The sequence below is a fragment of the Schistocerca serialis genome, chromosome 4 (assembly GCF_023864345.2).
Source record: "Schistocerca serialis cubense isolate TAMUIC-IGC-003099 chromosome 4, iqSchSeri2.2, whole genome shotgun sequence".
Classification (NCBI taxonomy): Eukaryota; Metazoa; Arthropoda; class Insecta; order Orthoptera; family Acrididae; genus Schistocerca; species Schistocerca serialis.
In genome coordinates this window covers 796068004-796083326 of record NC_064641.1, presented here as the reverse complement: position 1 = coordinate 796083326, position 15323 = coordinate 796068004, and the positions used below count along the sequence as shown (strand labels likewise).

The following is a 15323-nucleotide window of genomic DNA, read 5'->3' as shown; positions in this document are numbered from 1 at the left end:
AAGCAGTTCCAAAATACAATAATGAATGTTATTAACAGCATATGACAAAATACAGCTTAATTCAGTACAAAATTATGCTCAGCCATTCTCTATAGCTTGCAGAAAAGTAATAGGATCTAAACCACTACTAATAACAAATTATGAACGCAACAGAAGTCACAAACCTACTCTTTCCCGGAATTGGGAAAGTTCTGGTGTGATTTTGGGAACAGTAACTAATGTAAAAGATTGAAAAATTCTTTTATTATTTGAAACATTTTATTTGTCATTCCAGAAACTATAACAAATCTGTCTGAGAAATTTACTCAGGAGCTGAGAAAACTGTGCAGTTTATATTTATTCCCACACATTTATTATATATAAGATCCATTTTATTTACAATAACATAAGAAATACCAAAAATATAAAATAATATATTCAAACAGGTATGTACACACTATACATTTATTACCATGGCACAACCACAAAGTTTTCAATCACAGTACACCACATTATTGTAAATATTTCATACTCTGTTCCAAGAGATCAATAGAATATCAGTATCACCTCTCTAAAAGAAACACTTATCAATGTTCTTCTCGACTAGTGGACTCATATTAATCCACATTGTGTTTGGAAGCCATCCTATAAGAATTCAGTCTCTTGGAAAGAAAGAATTTATGTCACAGATATCTAAGGCAAGTGGAGCAATGGGGAAGCAGACAATGGAGGAGGAAATTATTGATCATAGGTCTCTCAACAGCTATAACAGACCTATAATGTATCTGCAGATTGCAGATATAGAAACCAAATTCAGAATTAAAAACACAGATTTCTAAATTAATGGCCCCAAAACATAAATACCACTGCCAAATTGTGATGTGAAATAATGTAATTGCTGTTTCTAAAATAAATTCTACAATAATACAAAAACTTTTAAAAGATACAACAGTGCTGATGATGTATTGTTTCTATCACATTAAAATTATTTGCAGTTAGTAAAGATCATTCTCTACTAGTGGCAATATATGTTTGAAACAATTACAAATATGAATTAATCTTTGAACACATTACAGTTCTGTAAATTAGTCCAAAAACTATGTTCCGCTACTAATGAAGAAAATCTTCTCTCAAATGAATATGAAATATTTTTTTTAATAAAAAATTCAATATGAAATAAAAATTAGAAAAAAGGGAATGTCACCTGTAATCTGCAAAGGAGAGAAGAAAATAAGAATAAATTATTTGTAGATTAGTGTGTCATTAAAAGAAACATTTGCTATGATATGTTAAAGCACGGCTAAAGTGCACTCACAGCCTGCAGTACTTGCCAAGTCTGTATGAAAAAAAAAAAGACCATGAACAAGGCACATGGGAATCAAAATTGAAGCATATGACAAAAACAGGGTAGGAGAAGAAAATGACGAATGAAGAAGTAAGGAAATATATAATGTGAATGAACACATGGGGACAGATTGGAAATAAGGGGAATTCAAGATCGTCAAGAGATAAGGAGGAAAAGAACAAGGAGAATTAAGATGATGAGAATCATAATGGTCGTGCATCAGATTAATGTATTGATCATGCAATGAGAAAAGGATGAAAGGCAGGACAATTTTAACATCCTATAAATTGTATGGGGACAGAAGAGGTAGTAGACATGATGTAATTGTACCAAGACTACCCCAGCAATTACCAGAAGTAATGGAAACCACACAAAACCCATATCTTGATGAGCATATCAACCACACTCCTCCAAAATGTTAGTACAGGATCTTAAGCGCTTCTCGCAGAGAAAACAAACTGTGTATAGTAACTTTGAAAGAGAAAAAGGCCTGCTATAACTGGAGAAAAGTTCTGTCTCATGACTTCACCATTAAAATACAGTCAATACTGTATAATGGTTCCAGGATTGTTCAAGACAAGGTATAAACTTTTGTGAGCTGATATACTGAAAGGCAGTTACAGTTAACCTTTTATTTTTATGATAGTCAGAGAAAAACAAACTGTTAAAAATAGTGTATTGAAATACAAGTGAAATCCCAGTAGTAATATTTCTCAATAAAACAACTGTAACTGAAAACAAGAAAACTCAAAGATTAAGACAGATGAGTACGTAATAATTCATATTCAGAAAGGAATTATGCCAATATGGAACACAGCATTTGTGAACAAACTCTCAAAAGTCAAATATAACAACAGTTATCCATTTATAGAAAAGAGGCATCCACTGCCACCACAACATATACCTGCAGTGCATATTTTAATGAATATGGCTACCGAAAAATTCAGCTCTCTTGCTCTACTTCTTTCTCTTCTTAGTGACGTCATGCTCTTGTATCTTTCCAAAAACTCAACACCTCCAGCAAAGAGCCATTGTCTACTACACATAGGCTAATAAGTCAGTTCCTCAAAAATACACAAATGTTAATAACTCAAATTTTCACATCATAAATGAGGCAGCATTTCAGTATTAACAAACAACAACTAATGAAGAATCTGTGTCTTGTAATCAATCTCATTGAGGGTTGAGGACTTGGAACAGCTGTCTTTTTATTATTGCAATTCATATAAAAATACTTCATTTTTCACATTATAAGTTAATCAAAGCATATCACAGTATCAGTTTTATTAATAGGTGGACTACTTAACTGAACAATAAGTACAGTCTGCCTGCTTTATAGGATGATGGTGGAGAGAGTGCAGATAATAAGAAAACACACAATAGAAGCAAATGTGAACATGAAAAGATGAGGTTTTAATAAATCAGTATTTTATATTTAAGTGAAAATAATGACACAGGGTAAGATGGTAATATGGACTGTACCTAAGCAGTAAGAAACTTTTAATTTATGGACAACAATGAAAAATAGCAAACTAGTAATGAATGAATGATTAAAGATGATCACTTACTGTATCAATGCTAAGCAGAAGACACTCAGACTTTGATCTCGGATTTGACAGTATGTTCTGAAGCTTTCACTGATCCTGGTGTTTGTATTCTGTTCACAATCCTTCAGCATTGTATAAATGTGGAAACAATTAGATGATGTGAAATAGTGGTTCAATGACATGACTGGTAAGTTTACAAGTAAATAAATTTAAAAAATCAAAACAACAAAAAAAGAAAAGTGAAAATATTTAAAATAAGAAAGTAGTGACAGGAAGGAGCTAGTGAGTAAAATATACAAATAAAGACTTTGTTATTTTGCTTACAATGTACACTGGTGCCAGATGAAAGTGAGCAACATTTCTCTATCACTATGTAACATAGTGAATAGTATGGCACTGTGCAGATAAACTGATAAGCCATTTTGTGCTACATTTTTAAGTTAACATAAAACCAGTGAGTGATTTACTATCAGCAAGTAAAATGAAGCATCCATTATTAACATGATCATAAGATTTTTAAAACTTTATTTGTATCTTAAAAAGGGTGGTATGCTTCAGTTCATACTTCAACTCACAAAACCTAATTCCTTTTGAATCTTTTTCCGAAGCTTTGTTGACTGTATGAAAGTGTAAAGAAACAGAATGTGAGAAATGATGAATAGGATGGCCAATGTATCAATCAAATCAGAAATACTGAGACAAGATGCAAATGCAGACCACTTCCTATAAGGTTGATAACTACCTTAATGCGGAATTGATTCAGCTGACTGTGGTGGCAAAAGTCATACTGTAAATTCATACAGTTGGAAATAAAGAATGAACAATTTTGGAGTGGTGATTTTCCTGTAATTGTCTCTCACATCTGTCCACATACAAAATATTTAATCATTTTTGATGCCAGGTTCACACTCAAACAAGTCATAATTCCAAGAAATTCGTTATCCGTTCCAGACATTCATTCCGTTCTCAATTTGTGTACAATTCTACTCATTTCTTTTTTTTATTCATTTTTTGCAATAATGAATAAAAGTACAGAATTAAAAACATTGGAACAAGGGCAAACAAATAACTAACCACAGGATGCCTAATTTACACCATTTGCATGATATGCTTTGTACTGAAAGTAGTTCAACTTCAGACTTAAATAATCAATATGTACGTGTCTTCAAGATGGTATATTGTGGTAACTTACAGGCTGTAGTTTTTGTCCAATATGAATTTTTTTTTTCAGAGACTGGTTTTGTTAAGACTTTCTTTGGGTATTCCGGCTCAGACTAGGGAGTGTCCAACACTAATAACAATATAAATTGTCTTAGTAGATATTATATACACAGTATTGAATATTAAAAGTCAAATATAAAAATTACACTATACAGGATAATTGACATATTAAAAAAGTAGAAAGTGTGCAGCACATTACAGCAACATGATAAGAACCAGTGACTGATCTTGAGTGTCCAAGACTAAAGTCCAGTCTACAAACGTTAGCAAGAAAAATTGGGAAACAACTGAAGTATTTAATAGTTTCCAGGGTCCAATGAAATAAAACATTTGATTTCTTCCATGACATCATCTGATATTTCTAGCTCTCTAAGTCACCGCAAGACTTATTTTTCTCCTTTAATATCTAGACTTCTGCTCTGTTTCTATTTTTATGGTTCTGGTAAATGTATTCATTGCTTCTCTATTGCAATTTTTTGTTTACCTCAGTTTTCATGGCAGTTCTGTCATGACTTCCATTTGTAGTAAGTACAGTCTTTCTATTTTATTACAAAGTTTGTGACACTAAAATACTGCCTTTTTTATGATTCCATGACCAAGAATCTATCAGCAGCCACCACAACAACCAACGCATTAACAGATTTGTAAACATTTAGAATGATTAAAAGTTTGATTGCAATTTATATTATTCTCCTGCTACTCCCTAGGAACTATATTTACTTTGCTTAAGATAAAATACAAAACTCTGTGAATAAAAATCCAAGGTGCTGATAAATCATCACATATTATAGCCTACATAAAGATGTATTGGCAAGTTGAAAAACATTAAGTTACAACATATTGTTGGGAAAAATAGCAGATTCTGAACAAGTAACTCATTTTATGCTTATTATAATTAAAAATGTACACACTTTAAAATTTTTAAACACTTGGATGGAATGTATGAAGCATGTTCTTTGTACAAAACAGTTACAGTATATACAGCCCAGTGACCAATACAGGTCCAAATTAAATGTAGCAAAAATATTTACAGTGCATTTACGAGGAAAACTGGGTAACAATATCAGCAAAGCACCATATTTAAATGATTAATCAAGTTTGTAAAGAATCACTCTGCAGCATTGTTGACTTGATTTAAGCACATAAAAATAGAAGTGAAACATCCTTGAAATGGACTATTGGCAATGCAAACCTTTACATGCAGATGAATTTCTGCAGTAAAACTACCGTACAATTTGTGTTTGATTTTTATTCATAGGCAGTAAATTTTACTATGGTTTACAAATATACTGTTTATTTAAGAATGCTAAAATACTGTTATAGTACTAAGTGTACCTATAACCTGGCACTTGCTCACATTTTAACAAACATACAATGACTGCACAGAAAACAGGAAATGGCAAGACCCTTGCATCATTTGCCATGTCAGTGTGTATCAAAAGTTCAGCATTTGAGTTCCTTGTACTCTTCGTACACAGCTAAGTAAGAAACAAATTCACAAATCCTGTAAGAAGAGATCCCATTAACAGAAAAGGAACTTTTGATAAATCTAACATGGCAAATCTCTTCTAAAACTGGGGGTAATATGTAACTATGTTTAGTCTTTAATTTCACAAATTACTAAAACCCTACTATGATCGTTTACTGTTTCGGTCTGGATAAACAATACAAATATTACCTTCCAAGCCATAATTAGACTCCAAGATAGTTTTGACAGAGTTTTGATACTACATAGTTAAAAGCTAAATCCACAATGGAATTTTAAAAATACTGAATGTAGGACTGTACAGTAATATGTCTGGAGTCAAAAAATGAAAAATAATTTGGAGTGGACATCTGCACTCTACAAAGTATGAGGTTGTACTATTCACAGCAGCGTTGAGACAGAAGTGTGTCTTATCAGACTGCCAGTACTAAACAGCACATAAATTTTCTACAACCATGAAAACATGATAATTGTAGCCACAATGCACCCACAAAAAAGGCTGTGGAACTGTTGCATTCCACTGTGTGATGCAGACAACTAGAGAATGTTCCACTTACCTCTTTGGTAAATATTTTGTTAAAATAGCACCTTACATTGTTTGCATACAACATGGTTGTAACTTTTTGTGCTTCTCTTTAAAATACAAAATTCACATGCAACATAGGCAAGAGATACTTCAACACAAGTTGTGCAGATTTTTAGGGCAAGTTTCATACTTCTACACAAATTGTGTAGCTTTTTAGAGGCAAGTTGTACAGAAGTTATGTACTCAAATGAGCAAACAATCAGTCTCAATACACAGAATACTGGGCAAATGGTGAATGGTTTATCATACAGACGCAGCTTCAGTTAGTGAAATGGAAACAGGCTGCAATAACAGCTCCGACTGAAAACACATTCCTTCCTGAATGCTGTAACCATGGAAATACATACAGGAAGACCTAAGGCAGAATAGCAGTAACCTGTCTAGCCTCATCAACGTGACATAATGTTTGCCAGTGATGGCATAAGCTCTGCTTGCACAGGACCATAATCCACAAGTTCACCATCCACCGTCAGGTGTCCACGAGTAGACTCAGGCTCAAGGCGGAATGCTGTCACCGGAATCATTTCTGCCCGAGGACAGGACAAGTGACTTCCTGATGAAAGACCAAGCAAGAACTGCAACAAAAACTGGAATTTAGCAACATGAAATATTTTTGGAACAGAACATATCATCAATCATCACAGAATGCACTCTTTCATATAACTATATCTATGTGCACCACAAGCCATCAAATGGCAGAACACACAATGTACCAAAACTATTGTCCCCTTTCTATACAATTTCCTAGAACAACAACTGTTGATACCCATCAGCACCAACCCCAATCTCTAATTTTAGCAGTGAGGACATTACACAAATCATATGTTGCTAGAAGCAATGTATTCCTCGATTCATATTAGACTTCCGGTACTCATTGTTTAGAGAACAAGGCATTCCACATTGCACAAAATAAAAAATTTCTTGAAGCATGAAGCTATCACAAAACCACACAGTTCTTCTTTGAAACTTCCCTACCTTCTCCATTAATTCAATTGATTTTGTGTTCTTAGTAGTTGTCATTGATTTCAGAGACTGAATGACAAACTCATAACACAACATTATGTGGTCTTGTCTATTTACTCGCACACCTCATATTTATTTATGTTAAGGGGCCAGCTGCCAGTCTTTGCATCAAGTACATATCATTTGAAAGTGTTTATACACTTTGTAACAATTTTTAATGGTAGACCTCCATGTGCACAACTGTCATCTTTAAACAAACTGAGAGCTAAATGTGTTATCTGTCAAGTTATTTGTACATATTGTTAGCCGTAACGGTTCCTTCTCACTGATGTACACAAGCACCCATGTGTATCCCCCCCCCCTACACACACACACACACACACACACACACACACACACACACACAGTAAAAAAGGCAAAACAATTAAATTGCAATGGGAAATAAAGGTACAAATTATCCAGTACTATGCACATATTTTAATGAAAACAAACTAAAATTAAACACAAATAAATCCGCCTATATTGAATTTGATCTTGATAGACAAAAACCTCATGGAAACCAAATTTTAATGGGTGATGACTACATTAAAAAAGAATATTTGACCAAATTTTCTGGGCTGACACTTGATGCAGAGTTAAACTGGTCTAATCACGTAAACGACATTTGCAAAAAGCTATCAACTAGCATATATACCCTAAGAAAACTGACACCTTTTTGTAACATTACCACTCTGGGGCAAATATATTTTGCACTATTTGAATCCCACCTAAGCTATGGGATAGAGGTATGGGGATCCAGTAGTAAAGGTAATATTAAAAGTGTACTTATTCTACAAAAGAAGGCACTTAGAATCATGGGAAAGAAATGTGCCAGGGAGTCCTGCAGGAATTTGTTTAAAGAATTTAAAATACTAACTGTTCATAACCTGTATGTACAGGGTTATTACAAATGATTGAAGCGATTTCACAGCTCTACAATAACTTTATTATTTGAGATATTTTCACAATGCTTTGCACACACATACAAAAACTCAAAAAGTTTTTTAGGCATTCACAAATTTTCGATATGTGCCCCTTTAGTGATTCGGCAGACATCAAGCCAATAATCAAGTCCCTCCCACACTCGGCGCAGCATGTCCCCATCAATAAGTTCGAAAGCATCGTTGATGCGAGCTCGCAGTTTTGGCAAGTTTCTTGGTAGAGGAGGTTTAAACACTGAATCTTTCATATAACCCCACAGAAAGAAATCGCATGGGGTTAAGTCGGGAGAGCGTGGAGGCCATGACATGAATTGCTGATCATGATCTCCACCATGACCGATCCATCAGTTTTCCAATCTCCTGTTTAAGAAATGCCGAACATCATGATGGAAGTGCGGTGGAGCACCATCCTGTTGAAAGATGAAGTCGGCACTGTCGGTCTCCAGTTGTGGCATGAGCCAATTTTCCAGCATGTCCAGATACACGTGTCCTGTAACATTTTTTTCGCAGAAGAAAAAGGGGCCGTAAACTTTAAACCATGAGATTGCACAAAACACATTAACTTTTGGTGAATTGCGAATTTGCTGCACGAATGCATGAGGATTCTCTACTGCCCAGATTCGCACATTGTGTCTGTTCACTTCACCATTAAGAAAAAATGTTGCTTCATCACTGAAAACAAGTTTCGCACTGAACGCATCCTCTTCCATGAGCTGTTGCAACCGCGCCGAAAATTCAAAGCGTTTGACTTTGTCATCGGATGTCAGGGCTTGTAGCAATTGTAAATGGTAAGGCTTCTGCTTTAGCCTTTTCCGTAAGATTTTCCAAACCGTCGGCTGTGGTACCTTTAGCTCCCTGCTTGCTTTATTCGTCGACTTCCGCAAGCTACGCGTGAAACTTGCCCGCACGCGTTCAACTGTTTCTTCGCTTACTGCAGGCCGACCCGTTGATTTCCCCTTACAGAGGCATCCAGAAGCTTTAAACTGCGCATAACATCGCCGAATGGAGTTAGCAGTTGGTGGATCTTTGTTGAACTTTGTCCTGAAGTGTCGTTGCACTGTTATGACTGACTGATGTGAGTGCATTTCAAGCACGACATACGCTTTCTCGGCTCCTGTCGCCATTTTGTGTCACTGTGCTCTCAAGCGCTCTGGCGGCAGAAACCTGAAGTGCGGCTTCAGCCGAACAAAACTTTATGAATTTTTCTACGTATCTGTTGTGTGTCGTGACCATGTGTCAATGAATGGAGCTACAGTGAATTTATGAAATCGCTTCAATCATTTGTAATAGCCCTGTACTTATGGACAGACCCTACAACATACCTCATAGAACAACACTTTATGAAAAAATCCCTTACTATGCAGCCATAAAACTACTGAATTGCTTCCATCCTAGTACCTCCAAATTGCCCATTACAGAACTAAAAAAGAAATTAAAATTATGGCTCCTAGAGAATCCTATGTATTCAATACATGAGTTTCTAGATTTAGTACACATGTATGATGAAAGACCATCTATCTAGAAATATTTGAATCTCAGATCTTACACCGTGCGATAGTAAATTGTTTTTATGTATTGTCCATATATGTAACATTGTTCTCTCAACTAAATTTAGAAAAAGTTGTGTAGATAATAATGCCAATAATGCCAGACAATAATATGTAACTCTAGTAAGTAAGGCTCTGACTTATCCAGAAAACTGGAACATTTTTTTAAAAATCAATAGATGTTGGATCAAAATAAATAAATACATATCAAACTGTCTATTTTTCCAACTACATAGCAGGTGACATTATTATTTTGGATAATGTATGCTGAAGTATAATATTTTCTTTCAAGATAGCATAATTAACTAAAATTACATAACCATAATTAGGGCCAACAATGTGAAGAAGTGTTTCATACATTTTTATCAAAACCTTACTTGTAACAACTGTGTACGCGTTATTCCCGCACGAATAATTAACAGCCAGATAATACCATCATCTAGTTTAGAACTGGGTGCAAAGAGGCAGTCGGAGCCAAGGTGTGTCTGGTATGATGCATGCACCAAGACAAAATCACCTGCATGGAGAAGAAATAAATTTATTAGCTTGTGGAGAACAAAACAACAATATCGAAAGGTACTTGAATAATTCTGCATGCGTTTTTCTATGACAGTGTCTATTATAATTACATACTAGTAGTAATATTAATTCCAAAAATTCTTTGAATTTATGCAAAAGTATTCAAATTAAACTGATTTATGTATTCTCAATTTAATACATCATGATTGCAAAATACTGCCACAATTTATTTGCCTTAGAAGGGAAAAAAGTAATAGATGTCAACTTTGGAGGAGATCAGTTGTGTTTTAGAAAAGTGTAGGAATGCATGAGGCAGTACTGATTCAATGATGTATTTTAGAAGATAGGCCAAAGAAAAGTAAATCTTTGGATTTAAAGACAGGTTTTGACATTGTTGACTGAAATACAGAGATAAAATACACCAAGCAAAAGATTGTCTGAAACTTGTGCAGAAACTCGACTGCAGTTATAAGATTCGAAGGACATGAAATGGAAGCAGTAGTTGAAAAGGGAGTGAAACAGGGCTGTACCCTATCCCCAATTTTATTCAATCTGTACACTGAGCAAGCATTAAAAGAAACAAATGAGAAACTTGGAAAAGGAATTAAAGTTCAGGAAAAAAAAAAAAAAAACCTTTGAGGTTGACAGTGTTATCCTGTCATTCGTGCTGAAGCACTTAGAAGAGCAGTTGAAAAGAATGGTCAGTGACTTGAAAAGAGAATCACTATTTTATTATTTCATTATGTACATACATAAATCACTGATTTAATGTACACGAGACTTTTAAATATAAGTAAAATAATTTTGAGATATAAAAAGTAAAAAAAACTTAAATTAATTTCAATGTACAATCATCTTCACAAGGATATTACATTACTCTACACAAATAAAATCAATAAATACTTCCGAACAGGCCTTGAAGACCCAATAGCTTTATCATAATTCAAAATTTCTGTGACAACAAAAATACTGGCATTTAATTTTCTTCTCAGCAAAGCTAGATACCTACTGTGAAAGTTTTCACTTTTAATTCATCATAAATTTGCATAGCCATCTACTGAATGGTATTGCAATAAATTTTTAATCTATGAGATGGTAACATGAAATTTTCTTTGTTTCTAGTTTCCTACACATATAGAAAATTCTAAAAACTGTAGAGACAGACCAACACTTGACACAGTAAGTGTGTTCAAATGGATGTAAGCTGCAATAGTTATTTGGAGATGAAGAGGTTTGCACAGGATAGACTGGTGTGTGGAGAGCTGCATCAAATCAGTCTTTCGACTAAGACCAGAACGAGATGAATCGTATAGAGGAGTTAGTACAAGAAGTATGATTAACTGAGGTGTTTGACCTGACACAGATTTTTAAAACAAGGCAAGGAAGATTGGTTTCAAATCCCGTTGACAATGGTGTCATGAGGGACAGAGCATAAGCTCAGACTGGGGTAAGAAAATCATACATGTTCTTCAGAGGAACCACAACAGTATTTTCCTTTATAATTTCAGAAACCACAGAATATCTGATAATAGAAGGCCAGTTGGGAATGAGAACTGCCTCCAAACTCTGTAATGCAAATCCGATGTGCTAACCACTGTTCCACCACACTTGGTGATTTCAGGAAGGCAGAGTTAAAAGAAAAAGAATGGCTTGAACCAAAACTATTCATTTTGGCTGTCGTGTGTGTCTTTACGATAAATGACAAAGAACAAACCCCTTCTAATAATTTCCGGGTATGCAGCCGGATCCCGTCGACATTCTGCCACGATATTTCGGCCCAGAGACGTCCGGCCATCATCAGGTGAGTACACTACTACTGAAGAGCCCAGGTGCAGTCGCGGTATTTATGCCGAATCTCGCGCATGTGAAATGTACTGGCATCCTACAGCGCATGCGTCAGGTGTTGACATGCGTGGCATAGCCGAGTTGTACATGCTGCCCTCGGGGTGAAAATAAAAGATCATCTAGTCATTGAGTATCGAATGACGCTGTCGATTCCACTGTGATTGTATAATTTTAATAACAGGATTCCAATTTTTATCCAGCTGAAAGCCGTTGTCACGATTTATAAGATTATCGGCGAGACGTATTTCCACTGATTCTTTGACTACGGAATCCCAAAATGGAACAAAAATTTTAGCTCCGGTTTCTGGATTTTGGGATTCCGTAGTCAAATAATCAGTGGAAATACGTCTTGCCGATAATCTTATAAATCGTGACAATGGCTTTCAGCTGGATAAAAATTGGAATCCTGTTATTAAAATTATACAATCACAGCGGAATCGACAGCGTCATTCGATACTCAATGACTAGATGATCTTTTATTTTCACCTCTGAGGGCAGCACGTACAACTCGGCTATGCCGTGCATGTCAACATCTGACGCATGCACTGTAGGATGCCAGTACATTTCGCATGCGCGACATTTGGCATAAATACCGCGACTGCACCCGGGCTCTTCAGTAGTTGTGTACTCACCTGATGATGGCCGGACGTCTCTGGGCCAAAATATCGTGGCAGAATGTCGACGGGATCCGGCTGCATACCTGGAAATTATTAGAAGAAGAAATACGCTGGGAAAATTTCAGAAGTCACATCAAAGAACAAACTGTTTAATCAAATGTATTTATTTACTTTGCTGACTTTAATTACCAAAAATCAAAACTACACAAGTTTAAACTATCCATAACTGACACAGCCAGATATTAACAAAAACCTCTGTAGATATCAATACTGGAATGAACAGAGTGTACTGAAGGTGTTGAGCAATGGGTAAGCACAAAGACATTTATCATTCCTGTAGTAAGACATATGCAAAGAAAACTTTACCTTCGCATGGAAAAGTGGCAATTATGAGTAATTCTTGTGAGTATGATTCAGGGATAGAAAATAAAATTAGGAATGCAACCAAAAACAATGAAAAATGGAATCAGTAATTTTGATAATATTTTTAATAGACGTTTCAATGAAACTGGTGGATAAAAATTAAGTCCAGTCCAAATATTTTCAGCCAACTGAACATATGCTACCAGATTACTTTGGTTTCAGTGGCTGCTACAATAACTAATTTAAGAAACTGTGAATGTCCAATACGAAACTCCAAACAGACTACTTTTTTCTTTTTTTTAATATCATGTTCATCATGCACATACCCTCAATAGTCTTCCAGTGTGATGGCACTGGCTGCGTAAGGGCTGGTAAACGTGAAGGTGGTCCATATACAACATGCGGGCTACCGTCACCTGCTATTGTCACATCCACAGATCGGTAACTTGAGTCTGCAGTTGAAAAGTATGCACTGTAGCGTGAATTTGCTGAGTAATAGCTGTCTAGACGTGGCCTCATTGTTGATCCTGGACTGTCCAGGTCACTCATACCCTAATGTTTGACACAAAAAAGATATGCAATGTTAATTGTTTTGTAAATATTAATCATAATTAGGAGCAGTGGACAGAAACACACTATGTTAACTATCCAATCAAAGCAAATTAAAAATAAAAAGTAGAAAATCCCTCACTGTTATTTCCTAAATGCTAACAATACAGTTTGTGACAAATGAAACACACCAGTGGATCTGAAATAAAAGTAGAGTATTAGTCACTTATTACATGGAGTACGGTAAGGTTTACTTGTATGTGTGGGGCTTTTGGTTTATGTGGGTGGACTCTACGCCATTGTGGCAAGTGAACTTGTGGCTGAATGCCAAATGAGGTAATGTATTTGCCTGAATTATAAAAATAGCCCAATTGCTAAGCAGGGAAGAATATGAGAAAATAAGAAGAAAAGCGCAAGTTTGTATAAATAATTATGTATTCAGAATGTTGGAGTGATGGAGATTAGTGTGTTGAGTGAAATAATGTCATTGTGATGTTCACAAAAGTAGGATGGAATAGAAAAAACACAAATGTAGCACAAGAAAAAGCATGTTTAAAAATGATGAAAACCTTTTTTGTGTTATTTTCATGTCACTTTTTTGAAATATTAAAAAAACACAGATTCAGGGCAAGGAAAGGATGGTTCAAAAAAGACAAAAGTTTTGACCCTCAACCTTCACTAACAGCAAAGAAAGAGACAGTGAATTTCATAACATGTAAACTGGAAGCAAAAACACCAAACGCCACAGAAGAAAAACATGTCTGGTGGAATATGCTTTCCAATTGGTGGAAGCTTAAGATGAAAAAACCATTAACATATAATAGCTGCAGCGGCAGATGGCCATGCAAACAAACATACAAATCTGAAACATTTTCAAGGACAAGGCAATCAGTGAATCACTGGCTGGTGTGCGGGTTTGAGTATTTAGTTCAGGACATCAGTAGTTTTAAAATAAACAATAAAGAGAGCATCAGTACTTACTGAAAAATTGATCCAAAGTACTGCTGCAACAATTTTGTAATTATAATTGAGTTTTGATATCTAGTAATTACACAAAGAGACCTACATATCATCTTGAGTGTTACTCTCCAACTATGTCCTTTGTCCTTGCTGATGATACTAATAGAAAAGCAGAAAACTTCCTGAGGTGTTATAATAATGAGCGAGATGTTTTCTTTGGCCACATTCTTACTGACTTTAAAACATAGGCTCTGCACTCAACCACTGACACACAACAGCATTCCATGTATTGAAGCAACTAATTGTTGCCAGAAAAGACTACGTTGGATAATTTCTGTAGCTTGGTAGAGCTCACACATGGTGTTACAGACTCAGCAAGGAGTTTATGCCATACAGCATAACCATGAGTGCACACGTACATAGCAAAATGCTGAAAAATGCATTTCCTATTCATGGTAATAATTTCTAGCTGAAAGTAATTTTCTTATCTTCACTACAGTTCTCATCTGAACAGAAGTGATTTTCTTTTCTGTGCCTCCAATCATACATTGCATGATCATGCTTTCAAAGCTATGACCAAGAGAAAAACAATTGTCTCCAGCTGGATACCATCATAGATGTCAAATTTTTACAATAAAGACAGGAAACACTGGCCACAAAGACAATGCAATCAAAATAAAATTGTGTAGTTGTATGTAAAGCCAACAACATTGTCAAAGCTTTTTTCCCCTTCATCAGAATTTTATTTCATGATGATACTCATAATTTTGGCTGTAACTCCCAAAACATGAGACATTAATTAGAAACAATGATTTA

The 15323-nt window shown here is 35.2% G+C and overlaps 1 protein-coding gene across 1 annotated transcript in view; it reads right to left on the bottom strand.

The window, feature by feature from the left end:
- Window positions 1-317: 317 nt before the first annotated feature.
- The window catches only part of LOC126474773 (sphingosine kinase 1-like), a 199161-nt gene continuing 184155 nt past the window's right edge, over window positions 318-15323 (bottom strand). The window contains exons 8-10 of the mRNA XM_050102248.1: window positions 13325-13550; window positions 10032-10171; window positions 318-6739 (exon numbers count right to left, since the gene is read on the bottom strand). Coding sequence (XP_049958205.1) covers window positions 6554-6739; window positions 10032-10171; window positions 13325-13550 — 552 coding nt within the window. The 3' untranslated portion in view covers window positions 318-6553. The remainder of the gene's footprint in view (window positions 6740-10031; window positions 10172-13324; window positions 13551-15323) is intronic.